Source organism: Squalius cephalus (assembly GCF_949319135.1).
Source record: "Squalius cephalus genome assembly, chromosome: 11".
In the NCBI taxonomy this organism is placed as follows: Eukaryota; Metazoa; Chordata; class Actinopteri; order Cypriniformes; family Leuciscidae; genus Squalius; species Squalius cephalus.
The window spans coordinates 30,019,632-30,038,246 of record NC_137132.1 but is presented as its reverse complement, the minus strand read 5'-3'; the positions used below and the strand labels follow the sequence as shown (position 1 = coordinate 30,038,246).

Genomic DNA, 18,615 nt, shown 5'->3' with positions numbered 1-18,615 from the left:
CTAAAGGAAACATACAGCTTTCATCTGCATGATGGGAGGTTGTGGCATTACAGACAGAGTGATTGAGGTGGAGAAGAGCAAAGACCGCGGCCAGGTGTTTTCCTCAGCTGACCTTCAGGAGGGACTGTAGTAAAACAGCAGAGGCTCTGTGTGTGCGAGAGGAAGGCTGAGGGCACCAGGCGCCAGGATCAGCTCTGGCAGGAGCCAAGACTGTCACCTCACAACACACACACACACAGACATCCAGGTGCAATCCTGAGCCTGCACACACTACAGCTCTCTTTCTTGGAGTATTTTACTGCTATACAGTTCAAAAAATCTGTATTAAAGTAATACCAATATAACGAGACAATTCATTGAGAATAATGATCATGAGAAAGAAAGAAAGAAAGAAAGAAAGAAAGAAAGAAAGAAAGAAAGAAAGAAAGAAAGAAAGAAAGAAAGAAAGAAAGAAAGAAAGAAAGAAAGAAAGAAAGAAAGAAAGAAAGAAAGAAAGAAAGAAAGAAAGAAAGAAAGAAAGTGCTTAATTGCCATGAAAATATGGTCATAACCTTTTTTTTATGCAAAGCTCATGCAACATTTTATGAAGAAAATTATGAAAATTAATATATTTTTTGTTCATTTACATTAATTAGACTTTATGCTTATTTAAATAAAAACAATATTACAGCAATCTCCCTGTATTATAGTAAAACATAATTTATTAAAGTAAAAAATCAAATAATGTGAATGTGATAATGTGATTATCCGGACGGACAGACGGATGATAGATAGATAGATAGATAGATAGATAGATAGATAGATAGATAGATAGATAGATAGATAGATAGATAGATAGATAGATAGATAGATAGATAGATAGATAGATAGATAGATAGATAGATAGATAGATAGATAGATAGATAGATAGATAGATAGATAGATAGATAGATAGATAGATAGATAGACAGACAGACAGACAGACAGACAGACAGACAGACAGACAGACAGACAGACAGACAGACAGACAGACAGACAGACAGATAGATAGGCATTTTTAAAGGCATTTATATATATAGGATATGCTTAAGATAAGTTTGTACAATATTTGCCTATTTGCAAAGATATTTAACAAATAAGTCATTTGTTTTACATTTACACCATGTTGATCACTTCAGGTGCGGTGCGCTTGGAATATAACTTTTTTAACCAGAAAGTTAATAAAGACAATGTTACTTAATTCATATTATAGTTACGTTTTTAAATTGACTAGTTAAACATTTAAAAAGAAAGAAATCTGTGAATCGTTCTGGAAAAAAAAATCAAGATCGAAAAATCAAAAATACAGAAAAAAAACAGTAATATTGTGAAATATTATTACAACTTAAAATAATAGTTTTCTATATGAATATACTTTAAAAAATAATTTATTCCTGTGCTGCAAAGCTGAATTTTCAGCATCATTACTCCAGTCTTCAGTGTCACATGTGACATCCAGTCTATCATATGATCCTTTAGAAATCATTCTAATGTTCTGATTTATTATGAGTGTTGGAAACAGTTCTGCTGCCTAATATATTTGATGAATAAAAGGTTAAAAAGAACTGCATTTATTCAAAATAAAAAAATATTTTCTAATAATATAAATCTTCTTTACTATCACTTTTTATCAATTTAACACATCCTTGCTGAATAAAAGTATTGATTTATTTCAAAAAAAGAAAGAAAAAAAAAATACTGACCCCAAATTACTGACCAGTAGTGTATATTGTTGTTACAAAAGATTTCTATTTTAAAAAAATTTGCTTCTTTTTTTTTTTTATTTATTATTTTTTATTATTTTTATTCATCAAAGTATCCTAAAAAAAGTATCACAGGTTATGAAAAATTACCAATTATTTTAAATTGTAATAATATATCACAATATTACATTTTTTTTCTGTATTTTTGATCAAATAAATGCAGGCTTGATGAGCAGAAGAAACTTCTTTCAAAAACATTAAAAATAGTAATGTTTCCAAACTTTTGACCTGTACTGTATATATATATATATATTAAAAACATAAAATTTATATATATATATATATATATATATATATATATATATATATATATATATATATATATTTTTTTTTTTTTTTTTTTTTTTTTTTTTTTTTTTTTTTTTTTTTGCCATATATCAGCCAGCCCTACCACATTGTTTAATTTCCCTAACCCACACAGTTTCATTTTCAAATTTTTTTAAATATAAATCCTCATTTTCAAATGTTAGGATGTTCGTTTTGTCTCTGTGGCCAGGGGTGGTTAAAAGCATGATGAATATGGTTTGAAGGAAGGAAATAGGTTGTGCAACTCCAATGACTTTTACAGTCATCCAGTCATCTGATCCTTTATGTGTAGTCAATTCGAATATAAGACTTGGACAATGAATCATTGCCAATGAATTCAATTGTTATGATCCTGCACCAATATTGTAATCAGCAATGCTAATTAATTGAATTGAGCAATAACATACATATGAGGAGTGAAAAGTCAGGATAATTTTTCTTTTCTAAAGCAAACGTAAGTGGTGCCAGAATGTTGCTACATGGAGTTCGGTGTGGTTTATAATGTGTTGCAATGCAGTTGCTAGTGTTTTCTGGTCTAAATGCTAGAAAAGTGACCTCACACATGTACGATTTATGTTTGTACGCACCAAACCGCAACAGGATGGGTTATGTGAGAAAACTTCTACTTTAGGGTTAGTAGTTTACTCAAATCCCAAACCCTTATCATGTGCAATAGTAGCAGTGATAGTAAACACCACTAATGAAACCATACAAAGCTCACAAACTTGCCATACATGTCATGGTAGAGCTATGTCACGTAATTGGAAAGTTACATGGATCACACATTTTTTTTCTAAACATGGCAAGTTTGGAAAGCCACACTGGTATGACTCCATGTGATCACAATTTTCTTTTAATGACTTTGAAATGAATTCTACATTTTCATCCCACAATGTATCATGAGGACATGAGCAGAGATGAGTGCCAAAGCAGTGTCAAAAATGCAACATTGAGCATTCTTTAGTCAGCATGTCATTCTCAAGAGACAGAGAAAATGCTGTCAGTGCCACATTTCATATTTTAGGCTTCTGTGAATATGAGACACAGTGTGTAGATGCTAAAGTAAAAAAATAAAAAAGACCTACAGTACACACTTCTGGCAAAAATCTGAGTTTAGACAAGAGAAAAATAAATAATAAAAAATAAAAAATAAATAAACTAGATGCAACAAACAGAACAAATCAACAAATCTTGCGAAAGGTTATTCTCAGGTTACAGTGCATAAACCTCAGAACCGACAAACAAAGATGACCTTGAAGTTACCTCTCTGGGCGAGCTGCATTTTTCTAAACATTACATCATGCAATTGCAGAAGGATATTTATTTTAATTCTAATATCATTTTAAGATATGATTTGTGGTTCTTTGTTGTCCTTTTTGGAGCTTAAGAGCCACTGAGACTTCCTGATCCACTCGGTCAAACACTGCACAATGGCAAGTGGAAATATATATGTTTAATTCAGCCATATATGTTATAACCAGAAACTGATTCAGAAGAAGTGGAAGAGCGAATTAAACCGGGTCGTCTACAAAGTCGGTGTATCAGAATGGTAATGTGTTGTATGTATCGCTCTCTAAAACGCCAGACGCGTAAGGGTAATTAATATGATTAGCCTTTGGCTTGACTAGTTATCAAACAGCTAATAATATGTTGCTAATGTTACATAAACAATGTTCCCGTTCGTTATCTCAGAGTCATACAGCTGCCTCAGAAACGCTTTAAACAACTTAGAACATCAGTGGGGAAAGGCATTTAGTTCATCATAACATCATAAGCCCCGCCCCACACATTGACGGGATTGGTCTACATGTTTGCGACGGATGGAAACAGGGTAACTGGAAACAAACTGTCTTTGTTACACTGCAGTTTTAAGGAGAAAATACTCAGCAATGGTGTTGACTGATGAATTAACATTCTCTGAATGTTAAACAACATTAAAAACTTGATTTTCACCACAGGAGGTCTTTAGAAAAGTTCATTTCCTAGGTGAACTATGCCTTTAATGCCTGTGCAGACTTTGATATATTCACAAGACGGCATCATTACGCATAAAGAGCCGTGGGTTGTACATTTTCTCATTTCGTTTAAAGATCTTCTTCTTTTTCCCCTTTAGCACAGCCCTTTCGTAGCTACATAAAATATGTACATGTTTCCCCGAAGACAAAATTAGTACAATTTACCCCGATCATCCAATTCAAAAAGTTTACACCCACCGACTTTTAATGCATATTCTACAAGGGGTATGCAAACGTATACAAAAACTGTATATTTATTATTAACTATGTATTTGCAATTATTTTACTTGTGATGAAGTATTGAAATTAAGCAAAATCTAAATACTGAGATGTATCCTTAAAAGATATTTTGTCTCTTTGTCTTGTCAGTGAAGTCAATGATCAACAAAACCACATGGTTACCAACATTCTTCAAAATATCTTATTTTGTGTTGAAGAAAAAAGTTAAATATAACGGCATGAGGTTGAGTAAATGATGACAGAATCTTATTTTGTGGGTGAACTAACCCTTATTATAACTTCATTCATAAAGGGTTAGTTCACCCAAAAATAAAAACATATGTCATATATGGTGAAGGCTGAAACAAATCAAGATTTCTTTTTTAACTAGCTTCATATACAGTAGCTACAATATACAGAATGTATGGGTTTTGCCACCCACTCTCTGCTGAAGTTGTACTCTGACTTTGACCCTGGAGGCAGAGAGGGAGAGAAAGAGAAGCAGGAGGGAGGGACAAGAGTGTGGAGGGAAAGGAGAAATAGAGAGGGCTTGTGCTCCTTTTCAGGGCTGTGAGCGAGGAGCCTGGGAACGTGGAGCAGTTTGGCCAGGCTGATAGAAATATCCTGAGTTGAAATGTAAACAGGCCTGATCTCTGATCTACCCAGAGAGCCCCTGATGTGACCCGACATTCCACCCAGGGGTTCAACGCTGACATCAGGAGCCCACTTTCTCATTTCCTGGGCTGGACGGCGACCCCTCGGAAAAGTGGGATGTGTTTGAAGTTTCACAAATCAAATCGCAATTCTATGCACGGGACATCTATTGACACTTATAATTTGGGAAATTTCAGATGAGGTGAGCAAAGTTGTCTCAAACACTCTCCGTACTAGGGCTGGAACGATTATTTTCCCTATCGATTATTTGTTTATTTATTTCCGGTTAATCAAACATGGTATGGTTTACTTTTTTCTTTTTTGATTACTTTGATGGATGTGCTTTTTTGGGCTTCAAAATCTAAGGCACCATACACTCCCATTGTAAAGCTTGGAAGAGCCAGGATATTTTTTAATGTAACTCTGATTGTGTTTGGCTGAAAGAAGAAAGTCATAGGATGGCTTGAGGGTGACTAAATTATGGGCTAATTTTCATTTTGGGGTGTACTAACCCTTTAATGCCAGTGCATTCCTAATTAGTATGTTAAGTTAACACTATGTTTTGTGATCTTTTATTTTTTTTAAAATGGAAGTAGTTTGCATTGTTGCGTGTGAAAACCAGTTAAAATCACAAAGTATGTCTGTGAAACACACATTTATCTAACCTTCTCAGGGAGAACAAGCCTTTCACTGTTTGACAGTTTTTCATTAATGGCAGATGCTAATGGTTAGAGCAAGGAAAAGCCTTGATAATGTGGTTAATCTAATGTTGTTTCAGTGAAATTATGTAATGATGGAAAGTGAAAGGCTAACTGATATCACAGGGGAGTGTGGATATTTGAGTCATATCAGTCGTTTATTCAACTCCCACATACTGTATCTGGGATTGAACATTCACAAAGGCATAAATTGAGGGTTGGGGGTTTTGTGGGTTATTGTTTTTGCAGCAAAGAGTCACAGATTTTATCATCCACTCATGGCCCTTGCATACACACCTGAGGATGCAGTTTCCCACAAGGGTTGAATTTCAGGTGAGTTCAACAGAGCACAAGACTTGTCGAAAGATATAGTGAACCACCCCCTCTAACGCTTCTCCTTTTTTTTCCCGCTCTGTTCTATTTAGTCGGGCAGGAAAAACCTGACAGATATCGGTGGTCTGTGTGCTTTCTCTGTGCAAGGGAATTCACACTAAGTATGAATGTGTCTATCAATTCACAACCACTGGCTGGTGCAAAGAAAGTCAACACAACTCTTCCCCACTCTGCTTTACTACAGGAATATTCTTTGTGGCCCCACAAGTATTTGGACATTTAAAAGTCATCTAAGACTAATTTTAAATGAGTTTAATTTAAATGTAACATTTTTGACAAGCCAAACATGTCAGTCTCTGAGTAACATGTAATTTATTTGCCCAAAAATCAAACATAGTTCCCCCCTCATGCACGTTATCACGTCCGTCAAAAACTGAGGCTTGATGTCGGTGACACACTCATGGGTATCAATCACTTCAGTGAATACTTGCCGGCTAAGAAATAAATAATTATTTCCTTACGATCCATCTGTTTTCAAATTCACATCATTTGAATATCACGACATCTATGTCTGTCAAAAAAATAATGTGCACAATACACTGTATTTACGAGGAGCTGAGGTCCAGCGAGTACACACTTTTTCTGGAAAACCCACACTTCCGGATGTTTTGAATGCATTATCGTTTTCCGAGAAGAGGGAGAAAATGGCTTCAAAATGTGTCTGTCAGAGACGATAACGTGCATAATACATTAATATCAAAATGATCAGGAAACTGACTGTAAATGCAATGTAAAGAGTAGGGCTGGGCAAAAAATATTGATTTCTCGATTTTAATCGATTCTCATTTTTGCGAAACGATATCGATTCTTAAATCCCAAGAATCGATTAGTCATCCTGTTTTCAGTTGATGAATGAATGGAACATTGTTGCGCGCATCCCACCCAATAAATCGCAATCATCTTTGTGCTTTGTTATTATTGATATGAAACAAAGTCTCAGATTTCAAATTACGTCCATTTTCTTACGAAATTCAAAAACATAATTATCGTTTTGGCGCAGCTCAGCTCAAGAGAAGCAGCAGCGCGGAGCGCACGTGATCTTCTCTTCCGCCTTAATAATACCAGTTACAGCGCGAAATAAACATGAATGAGCTTCTGAAAGTGTGTTAAAAGATAGAGTACAACTTATCGAAGTCCGTATCATGTCACATGGAATCGCTCAATCACTGTTTCAACCATGGAAAGACGTTAGTAAACAATGTCATGTAACGTCACATTTACCTCAGAAAAACCATATATCCAGTGACCATAAACTTGTTAGTCAGCTAGAAAAATTGACTCTAGAGAGGAGCATTTTGTTAAATATATGCACCAAATTACATATTCATTATAATGTTTAATGTTCTTCAATATTTAATGCATGTTTGAATAAATCTGGAAAGTTTTTTATGACAGCCACCATTTAAATTTTTATATAATTTCATAGAACTTTATTATTATAAAAATAAATAAAAGTGTATTTTAAGTGTTTGTATACAAATCAGTTCATTTTTACCTTCAATATTACAGTAGGCTAATGAAGCCTATAGGCTACAACTGACTCCCAGTTACAATAATAGTTAAGAGATTTGTTTTCCTTGAGAAAATTTGCAATGAATTGTACCTGATATCCAAAATAATCTATATTGGATCGAATCGTAATCGAAATCGAATCGAATTGCAAGCTTGTGAATCGAAATCGAATCGAATTGTGAAATTTGTGTCAATACCCAGCCCTAGTAAAGAGAATAAACGCCAAACCAATTGAAAAGCTTCCTCAGGTTAGTAAACATCGTTCAACATCTGTTGGTTCCTGACGGAAACAAGAAGTTGTATGTTATATTTTGACAGACATTTTGTTTTCCACGAACTACGCTTTCTGATTCTGACAATATTTTCAATAATGATATTTTGTTAATCTTTTTTTCATAATTTTGGCAATAGATGAACTTAAATAATTGATTTTGCTGATGTAAGTTTCAGGAACTTGACAAGTGATTTTTATAATGTAGTTTGACCACTAACTTCTCAGTTGTTTAAAAGATTAAGGCACTTATTAAAGTTTGATAAAATGTTGTTAAATTTTCAAATAAAAGATGATCATTTTTACATGATTTGGTACATTTAATTACCCCTGTGCAGATTTTGAGCCATCGGCTATATATATATATATATATATATATATATATATATATATATAATTTTTTTTTTTTTTTTTTTCTTAATGTGCAAATATTTTTATGAACAAAAAAAAGTAATATAGCAAAGTCAATATGCAGACTTCAAAAGTACTCTATATCCACATCTTTGCTGCTTCCAAACGACAAAGACAAACATTCAGTTGAAAGAGTTGGCAACAACAATCAAACACACATTCCAGATCCAGGACAGATTAATAGAGCCCATTAAAATATGACTGAAACTTTAATTAAGCCACAAACTACATTGTCACATACGCATGCTTCTCAGGGCATGTTTCTAACTTGTATGTAACAGCCTAGAAAGTTCGTTCAGTTTCATCATTTCCCTTGGTTAACTATAATAGATTAAAACTCAGAATTTGGGTAACAGAGGCTGATACTAGACGCTGAGGGGGCGATTTCTGCCTGCAGCCATCATGTTGTGCAAATGGAGGTAGGGATGTATATGCCGAATGGTTTCAGCACTCTTCAAAGCCCCAGTCATGTCTCAGACTGTGAATAAAACATGAGGTATACACAAGGCGCACCTCACAAAGAAACCTCTAGGAGAGCCAGCACAGATGAAGAGGGAATGCTTTTGATTTAAGCAGCATGAGCAATCCTACTTGAGTTTCCTAAAGTTCTCTTCTATTTATGCCTCAGCCTTCCACTTGTAAATTTGTATCTTGTTTTATAGGTCACACTTAATGCTTATAATGCATTTGTTGCTGCACATATCTCAGATTAAAATGATCAACAAGCCCTCCATCCTTTAAAATCCTCAGACTTAGCCTTAAACGACATACCCACAGATCACCCTCAATCAGTTTGATGGCTGTTGGATACATATTGCACACAAAAATGACAAGAGCTGACTAAAAATCAGCATTTTCAATCTGACAGGCCTAACAAAATGTCCAAAAGGCAGAACGCACCAGTCCGCCTGAAAACAGTCATTTTTATGGAGTATCAGTTTGATAAAATCATTACTGTTGAGAATTGTCCCATTGGTTTGGTCTAAGATTGCCAGGTTAGTGGTATCAAATCTTTAAATGATAGAGTTTCACAAAAAATACCCCAAACTTCATGTCCCTCAAAAAAACTTTTGTAAAAATAAACTGCAAACTGGACCATGCTTTATGCTGACAGTCAAAAATGTAACTCTCTCCTTGACTTTTTAACCAGTTGCTTAGGCTTTCTGCCAAAACATGAGTGTGCTCATGTAGGACTAATTCATTTTCATATCAACGTGAATATCAACCATGGGACAAACTGCCCAGGGACCCATTCATTTCCCCTCAAGTAAGGCACAGACAGTTTTGCTGGGCTTAAAGTGGCCTCCAAGGAGCTGGACTGATTGTTCCACATTCAGGTGGAGTGAAACTAAGCCTAGGCCACCTTCAGCTTCCACTCCTAAAGCACTATAGCCAAGAAACACCAGGAAACACTTTGACATTTCCTTCTTCCACCTATTATTCCTAATGCCTGCCTGTCATGCTTAATTATGTCCAATTATGTTGCTACATCCTCAAACATTAGATTGAAGGTTTAGTCTTTCCAATAAGCATTGCTAATGGGATAGTTCACTCAACAACAACAAACAAATCATAATTTACTCATCATAACACCTTTCTCATATGGCTTTTTCTTCTGCGAGACACAAAAGAAGATATTTTAAAGAATGTTTCAAATGTTTTTGTCCAAAAAGTTATAGTCAAAGACTCCATTGACTTTCACTGTATGGACAAGAAATTGAAGACAGAGTTTGTTATTCTATACTTAACGGAAATAATAATACTTTAAAAAAATAAACCTAAGTGTGAACTGAATATATTGTTTTAATTCAATGAAAATATATTATAGCTTGAATCTATATTAAATAGTCTTGAGGACTATTTTTTACCCACTTAAATAGGACATAGAAAATGTGGTAAACTAAAATATATTTTAGAATGTTAAATATACTTGTAATTATTACACATTTGATGAAGTTGCAATTCAGTACAATTTAAATATATTTAAATGTAATATTGAATAAAACACTAGTTCAATTTACAATAAAGTGTATGTTAGTAAACAAATCACAATAAGTGTACTTTTTTAAAGCACGATAAAATATGATTAAAATATTATTTAAAATTAGTGCTGGGCAACGATTAATTGCAATTTATCGCATACAAAATAAAATATTTCTTAAATATATACATGCACATGTGTGTATATACAAAATTATTATACACAGTACACACACATGTATTATGGAAACACAAATTGTTTTTTTTTTTGTGGATGTGATTAATCGTTGCCTAGCACTATTTAAAATGTACTTTAAAGTTAAACTTTTAATTTCACATCATAATAAAGTGCACATAAGTGTATTTAAGTGTGTTAATAAACATATTGCACCCTCTTTAGGTACACCTAAGTGGCCTTTTATTTCATTAATATTATATTATCTTCAAATACAGTTTTGACAAATTTACTTTTAAGATTTGAAGTACACTACAATTGCATATTCAATTCAATTAAGCGTACTTCTTTTTCTTCACTTCATTGGGAAGTACTGCATGAACGCATTATAAAAGAATATCATTGGATATTGAAAGATTGTTTAATTGATATAAACTGGGTAAATTGAAGGTTGATCTCTTTAGATAAGCAAATGGAGCATTCATAATATCCCACTTTCTCTTCCATGAGAGGATATTCCACAATCACCCTCTGTTCCCAAGTCGGTCATTACTCTGAATTTAGGAAAAAACAAATTCATCCGTAAGCCCATAACACTTAATTACTGGGCAGTCCTCTGACAATCGTGTTTTCAAGGCCTGTTTGACTTTGAGTAAACAAAACCAGGACATGTGTGCTATTGAATGGCTCTAACCATTTATACGTAGGCTGCATGCTTCAAATGGCTTTATAGGAAAACCATCATTCAAGAAGGTGCTTAATCGAGCAATTTATCAAACCTTTGATAATAGAGTACGACAATGCATGGTATGGAACAAAACACAAGACCATTCATGCTGTGTTTGCAAGATTTCACCATCCAGCAATTTCTGTCTTTGTTAAGTTTGCTGGATAGATATTGGTGTACACTTTCAAAATCTGCAAAGCTGTTGAAAGGAAAACCTGATGCCTCACTTTATGATTATGCATTTTGCAAGAATACACCTATAATAAACTAGACCTTAACTATGTCTAGATAAACAAACACTATTCACAAATTCTAGAACACAAACCATACAAATCATATTTTATCTTGATATTTTCCCCCCCCCAAAAAAAAAGAAGTTAATTCAACAAAATGTGTTATCTTACAGAAGATTTCAGAATTCAGTACATTTACATAATCAGTAAAGCGTGTCCAGTAGAGACTGTATAGTGGTGTCAAACAGTCAAGTCCCAAGAGGCAAATATAAGGGTGGAGGACAAAGAACCAGAACTGACCTGTTGACAGCAAGTACTTCTGTCGGTTATAAAAGCTGAGGCTACAGTAGAAAACATATGGTTTTCAATTTCTGTATTAAGAGATATTTTCCATAAATGATCAATATTTGTGACAATATGCACACATTTGTACACAGTGGCGTCATATTTGGACACTTATTTTCCACTTTCAACAAATATCAAACTAAGTGGCATCTGCAAATAAGTCATGTTTATCACGTTTAACTGTGTGTACACTCACCGGCCACTTTATTAGATACACCTGTTCAACAGTTCGTTAACCCAAATATCTAATAAGCCAATCACATGCATGTGGTATGTAGACATGATCAAGACGATCTGCTGAAGTTTAAACTGAGCATCAGAATGGGGAAGAAAGTGATTTAAGTGACTTTGAACGTGGCAGACGGGCTGGTCTGAGTATTTCAGAAACTGCTGATCTACTGGGATTTTCACACACAGCCATGAACCATCTCAAGGGTTTACAGAGAATGGGCAGAGAAAGAGAAAATATTCAGTGACTGGCGAAAATGGCTTGTTGATGCCAGAGGTCAGAGGAGAATAGCCATGGTTCAAGCTGATTGAAAGGCAACAGTAACTCAAAAAAACACATTACAACTGAGGTCTGCAGAAGAGCATCTCTGAAAACACGTCAAACCTTGAAGCAGAAGAGCTACAGCAGCAGAATTCAAGTCAAGTCAAGTCATCTTCATTTATATAGCGCTTTTAACAATGTAGATTGTTTCAAAGCAGCTTTACAGAAATAAACTTATAATTTAAGGTAAGATTGTTTTGGCTTTACAGCGGCTCCTTAATAAAGCCATTTTCCAGCCAAAGTTAGCTTTGATTGATTCGCCTCCATCGCAACACACCAGAAGACACAGCAGTGTCACTCCTGTCAGATAAGACCATCAAACTGAGGCTACAATTCACACCGACTCACCAAGATTAGACAATAGAAGATTAGAAAAAATGTTGCCAGGTCTGATGAGTCTGGATTTCTGCTGCAACATTCAGATGGTAGGGTCAGAATTCGGCATAAACAACATGAAAGCATGGATTCATCCTGCCTTGTATCAACGGTTCAGGCTGTTGGTGAAATGGTGTGTGGGATATTTTTTCACACACTTTGGGCCCCTTAGTTTAAACACCACAGCCAACCTGAGTATTACTGCTGATCATGTCCATCCATTTATGAACACAGTGTATCATCTTCTGATGGCCTCTTCCAGCAGAATAACATGCCGTGTCACAAAGCTCAAATCATCTCAAACTGCTTTCTTGAACCTGACAATGAGTTCACTAAACTCTCCCCAGACACCAGGGGCCGGTTGATCTCAATCCAATAGAGCACTTTTGGGATGTAGTGGAACGGGAGATTCGCATCATGTGCAGCCAACAAATCTGCAGGAACTGTGTGATGCTATCATGTTAAAATGGATCAGAATCTCTGAGAAATGTTTCCAGCAACTTGTTGAATCTATGCTATGAAGATTTAAGGCCGTTCTGGAGGCAAAAGCAGTTCCAGCCCAGTGCTAGCAAGATGTACCTAATAAAGTGGCCAAGTGTATATTCTATCTTTCTTTGAATTAAATCCCATGTAAATCCCTAACATTTTCCAATGTGACTTAAGAATGAAAATACTTATAGGAGGGACTGCATGGAAATGTGCATTGTTAAAAAAATTCCATCAGATGTCACTGAATCACCACCTCCTTTTAAGTTATATTTTGTTTTGTTATATTTTTAAAAGACCTTTAAAAGAATCATGTGCCTGCCCGCAGGGCCCTTTTTAATTAAACAGACACCCCCATCTCTCCCTCACACACCCACAGTAATCACATCATATCAGTGTGTTGATGTCATTCTCTGGGGAATCGGTCTGACACGTGTCCCTATGTGTATTAGACAGATTATAAGATTTATGATGTGGGTGTAGTTAATACAACCCGTAAAACTTACTGCTATTTGCGAAGAAATTTTGGATTCTGCCTCTGACGAGCTGTGGCCTTTATGTTCACCATTCACTCTGCTGTATTCAGGAGGATGCTGAGAGGCCGATCTACTGCCCTTCTTCCTGTTCCCGGGGCCCTGATGGACGATGTTTAAGAGCTGCAGTGTGTTCTCGTGTTCCCGGTCCGAATTTTCCGCCAGACCACGCTCATAGCGGTCCTCACAAGTGGAGTGATGCCGCCGGCAAAGTTCTATTCTGGCACGCAAACGCTCCACTATGGCACTGTGGAGCTGAGGAACGGCTGATCCTCTTGAAGTGGCGATTGGTGTGATTGATCCTCCCATCCCGACGCCCAACATGGGTGCAAAACCACTTGGGGTGGCCTGAGTCGGAGCTGCCTCTCCCATGACCTTTAGTTCCCCTCTTCGTTAACCCTTTAATGGTCACAACCAGAAAAACAACACAATTATTTATTTTTGATTAAATAATTCATTTGAGCAATGATACGCTTTTTTCTGCTTTGTAAATGTTTATGTGGAATTAATCAAATATGCTCAAATTTACCCAGGCATCCACATATTCAGAAAAAAAAAACACTTTAAACACTATAAGTGTTATCAGGAATAACACTGTGATCATTTCATATAAGCCAGTTAGCCATTAAAATATGCTGTTAATTTCTATCTAAATTGATCTAAATGAAATGCTACTTTTCAGCATATGGGGGAATATGGGGTCCAGCACTTGCATGTGTCATTATATCATTAACATTTTACCAAAATCAAGCTCAAGTTAAGTTACGAAGATTTTGACCAGCGAATGTCGTGTTTTGTACATCATTAGAACGGTCGCAACTGAGGCAGTAACTGTTTTAATCAACTTTACGGGTTATAAAGTTTACTGTAGCTATGTGGGCGCTCAGTTTTTTCTGTCATATTAAATCTCATGTTATAAAAGATGACGTGCTACGCACAGGCTATTTAAGATATTGTAGATATTGGCTATGACTCAACAATAATTGCTAGACAAGGGCCCTATCATACATCTGACGCAATGCGGCGCCAGGCGCGATGCAAGTGTTTTTTGCTAGTTTCAGCCCGACGCAATTATCATTTTGCAGCAGGATGGGTTGTTTAAATAGCAAATGCATTTGCGCCCATTTGTGCGCCCATGGGCGTGCTGGTCTGAAACCGAGTTGTGTTCAGGTGCATTGTTGGTGCGTTGCTATTTTGAGGCAACTGAAATAGACTGCGCCATTGACCAAGAAAAACCTGCTTTTAAGTTAATGGCGCAGTTTTTTTTGTTATTTAAACAGCGCGTTAGTAATGTGCACCTATAGTCGGGTCCACAACACGCGTACACTTTGTCCCGTAGATGGTCTGCTTGCGCTCATTAACCTCGCACACGAGCAGATCCGTTTCCTCGCTAGAGAAGCGTTCAGTTTTACCGCTTGCAAATTCTGCCATGTAAATAGCGAATCCGCAAGGGAATAGGAGAAGATACTTTGATTGTTTTTTTGCACGTTATGCCCAAAACACACCCTTTACTCATTAAGAGAATAGGGACAACCCTTTTAGACCATTTTTCCCATGTTAAACTAACAAAAGTGAATTCGGACACGCCCTAAGTGCACTTGCGCCATGTGCTTTAGACCATGCGCTTAGATCATTAAAATAGGGCCCTAAGACACTCTTCTCCGCTCCTCAAACACATAAAAGATAAGTCTTTATATAAAGTGTTTCTTCAGTATGCTGTAAATTCAAATGAACAGTTATTTACCCTTGAATTGCAAACAAGCAAAGACGCTCCAAAATGCATGTGGCACTTTGTGGTGCAGGTATAACCTGCTTTGAGATTTCCCTATGGGGTTTTAATTACTATAATGTTGGGGTTTTTCGATTTATTTGTAAAATAAAGCCAGTGGTAAACATAACGTTTTCAAATAACTAGAAAAGTCAGCTTCTGGTGTGAGTGTGCGCAGTGTAATTGACTTTTTTGAGTTTTAGCATTAGAGTGTTTAATAAAAAAAATTAAAATATTATTTCTCAATGTTAAAAATGGCAATGTTAACGTTTTTAAATTAATGTAACGTCCCAATGCTTGAGCTTGATTAAAGTTCCAACAATTAAGTTCCAGAGAGAAAACGTTACAGTGCAACGAGGTTTGAACTGTTAACATTATTTAAACATTAGTAACCTGATGAAGAACTTATTAGGAAGTGTTGAGATTTTTGTTAAAGAGCAAATTTAAAAAATAAATAAACGATTTTAAAAAGTTTTTAGAAGTGAAGTTTTCAGGTAAGCTGGCTATGTCGTGTTAATTTGTTACACGGTTGATAACGTTTGCGCTGTATTGTTCTTTTAACCTTACGTAAATATGTCGACGTTCAAAAATGAAATGTTTGGGAAACGTGTAGAAAACACATTTGTTATCTGGGTATACAAACTCAATGGAAGTAGGCTACTTGAAACAAGGCTACTAACGTTTCTTCTCATTACTGATGTCACACAGACAACAAAATCTAACAAAGTGAATATGAAAATCAAACGTGACTTCAGGATCCACACATTTTCTGCAGTATCGCAACATTATTAAAACACTATGCATTATTACTTTCCAGTGCACGGGGGTGTCTTGCAGCTTGCCAGGGTGCCAAAATCGCAGCGTGCGCTCATTCAACTCCATGCAAGGTGTAACAAATCCACAATGTGCAGTCAGAAGGCTTTTACACAGTCCTGCACCAAGCAATAAACCCAATCACGCTAATGCATGCGGATATCGGTCATACCTGAACGCACATATGGCTATAACCAAGGGTCCCGTGTCAGTGGACAAATAATACACGCAATTATAATCCATTTACTTGACGATAGAAATCCGCAAACTTCGGGGGAGTTCAGGCAGTGTACAGGCACTTTCCATCATTGTCATCTTTAACGCGGTTTACGGTTCCTTGTGGTGATTCCCAAACAAACTGGGAAAAAAAAACTGGAGTCGCGGCGCGTTCTCCGCGCAGTGGATTGTCAGCAGTCCGAGCGCGTACGGGGTTAGTCCGGAGAGGCTGGCTTACCGCAGCTGACTACAGACTCTCATTGTATAAGCAGATCCCCTCATGCTGTACAGAAATCCTGCGATTGGTGCGCTGTCATTTTGCAGGCTCTAGTGGTGCCAGCAGTGAACTACATGAAATGCATTGAATGCATTGACTGCGAGCCACAGCCTGAACCAATACTAGTGGAAGAGGCTGTATTTTTGTTAATTGGTTATGTTGAAAACGTTACATGTGTAACAGCTAAACGTGTAGCCGGGAGACCGGCTATCCGTCACTTGTTTATTCCAAATATAGGCTAATGGTAGCCTAAGTATAATTATTCTTATTGTTTAAATAATTTCTGTATAGACTCATTCCTTACAGTCTTGACATCAGTAATTAAGGAATTTAAGGTTTTGGTTACACTTTATTTTAAGGTGTCTTTGTAATCATACATTTAAGTACTGAGTAATATTAATTAACTATAGGATTAGGGTTTGGGGTTACACTTTTTAAGGTGACATTGTTACAGTGTAATTGTATATTTAAGTACTGAGTAGCCTAATATTAATTAACTACTTACTATAGGGTTAGGTAAGAGTAGGGTTTGGTTTAGGTTTAGTTGCATGCAATTATAGAATTACATAATACAACTAGTACATGTAACATATGTAACAAGGCACTGTAAAATAAAGTGTTACCGGGTTTGGTTTAGGGATAGTTGTATAATATACATGTAAGATAAGATAGCCTTTATTGTCCCAAAGGAAATTGGTCTTGGACACATACAGTACAGTGTCTGCTGATTTAATACAGTAACACGTTAAATAAAAATCTTTAAAAAAATGGTAAATGACTGTCAGCTACAGCTGCCAAACAAAAACAGTAAAAATAAAGTAAAATATCCTAATTTAAATAAAGTGCAAAAAACTTTTACAGAAAATTTCCTTAAATGTTTTACAGAAAAACACTGTTATTTTACAACTATTTCATGAATTATTACAATCAAAACCATTGTAAAAAAAAAAAACTATAAAAAAACAGTGAAATGACTGTCAGCAATGGCTGCCATTTAAAAAAACGTAAAATATCCTAATTTAAATAAAGTGCAAAAGACTTTTACAGAAATCTTCATTAGACTTTTTTAAACAGAAACACAGTTATTTCACATATATTTCCTGAATTTTTACTAACAAACACACTCACTGTAAAAAGTGAATCTCTAGCAGTTAAAGCTACAATATGTCATTTTTTCGCCCGCTAACCTCTTACAATAACAAAGGCGTATGTTGATGACGCATAAGTGGAATTACGGAACTTGCCGTCATGCCGAAGGATCTAATAATGTTTATGGATGAGTGAATACATTGATGTTTTTAACATGACTGTGGTATGAAGCAGGGCGCGATTGCTAATGAGAGATAGATATCAGCGCCACAAGCGAGCGAGTCCTGCGGATAAAGGAATAAGGACATTTCATTCTACCGAACTACCTTACCCGCAAGTGCTGAATTACTACTCACGCAGGTCAGTTTATTTGACGAATGAAACTTGTGAGGTAACGCAGCTATGTTTCACTTGGTCTAACGTTACACTATCGCACTAAACTGCATTTGAGTGTGTTGAAAGTTATAATGTTATTCCATGTGTTAGTTTGTTTGCTATATGAGACTAGCAGTAAGCTAGATCAACATTAGAATAACATACTGATCATATTCTAACATTTCATCATGTTGAGCTATATAACATTGATTAGTTTTATGTACATTTGCTCACCTCTACATTTGTGCGTCTCTGTCAAGTCGAAGTTTGTCACAGACGTGGAGCTCTCGGCATCTCGAAAACGCCACGCTGATATTGATCCTCGTTTTAGTTCTCCTTTTGTCCCAAAGTCTGCTTGCCATGGTCAATAATGTTTGAACGAAACAACAACAGCGTGAACGTGCCGCTAGACG

At 35.9% G+C, this 18,615-nt stretch overlaps 1 protein-coding gene across 2 annotated transcripts in view; it reads right to left on the bottom strand.

Annotated features, from left to right (window-relative positions):
- Window positions 1–16,748, bottom strand: part of maml2 (mastermind like transcriptional coactivator 2) — a 71,795-nt gene extending 55,047 nt beyond the window's left edge. Inside the window, exons 1-2 of one of the 2 annotated variants that reach the window (XM_079885852.1) lie at window positions 16,418–16,748; window positions 13,638–14,063 (exon numbers count right to left, since the gene is read on the bottom strand). In XM_079885852.1, coding sequence (XP_079741978.1) covers window positions 13,638–14,036 — 399 coding nt within the window. In that variant the 5' untranslated portion in view covers window positions 14,037–14,063; window positions 16,418–16,748. Of the gene's footprint in view, window positions 1–13,637; window positions 14,064–16,242 lie in introns of both variants that reach the window. The other variant, XM_079885853.1, reaches the window with a different exon arrangement.
- Window positions 16,749–18,615: the final 1,867 nt, after the last annotated feature.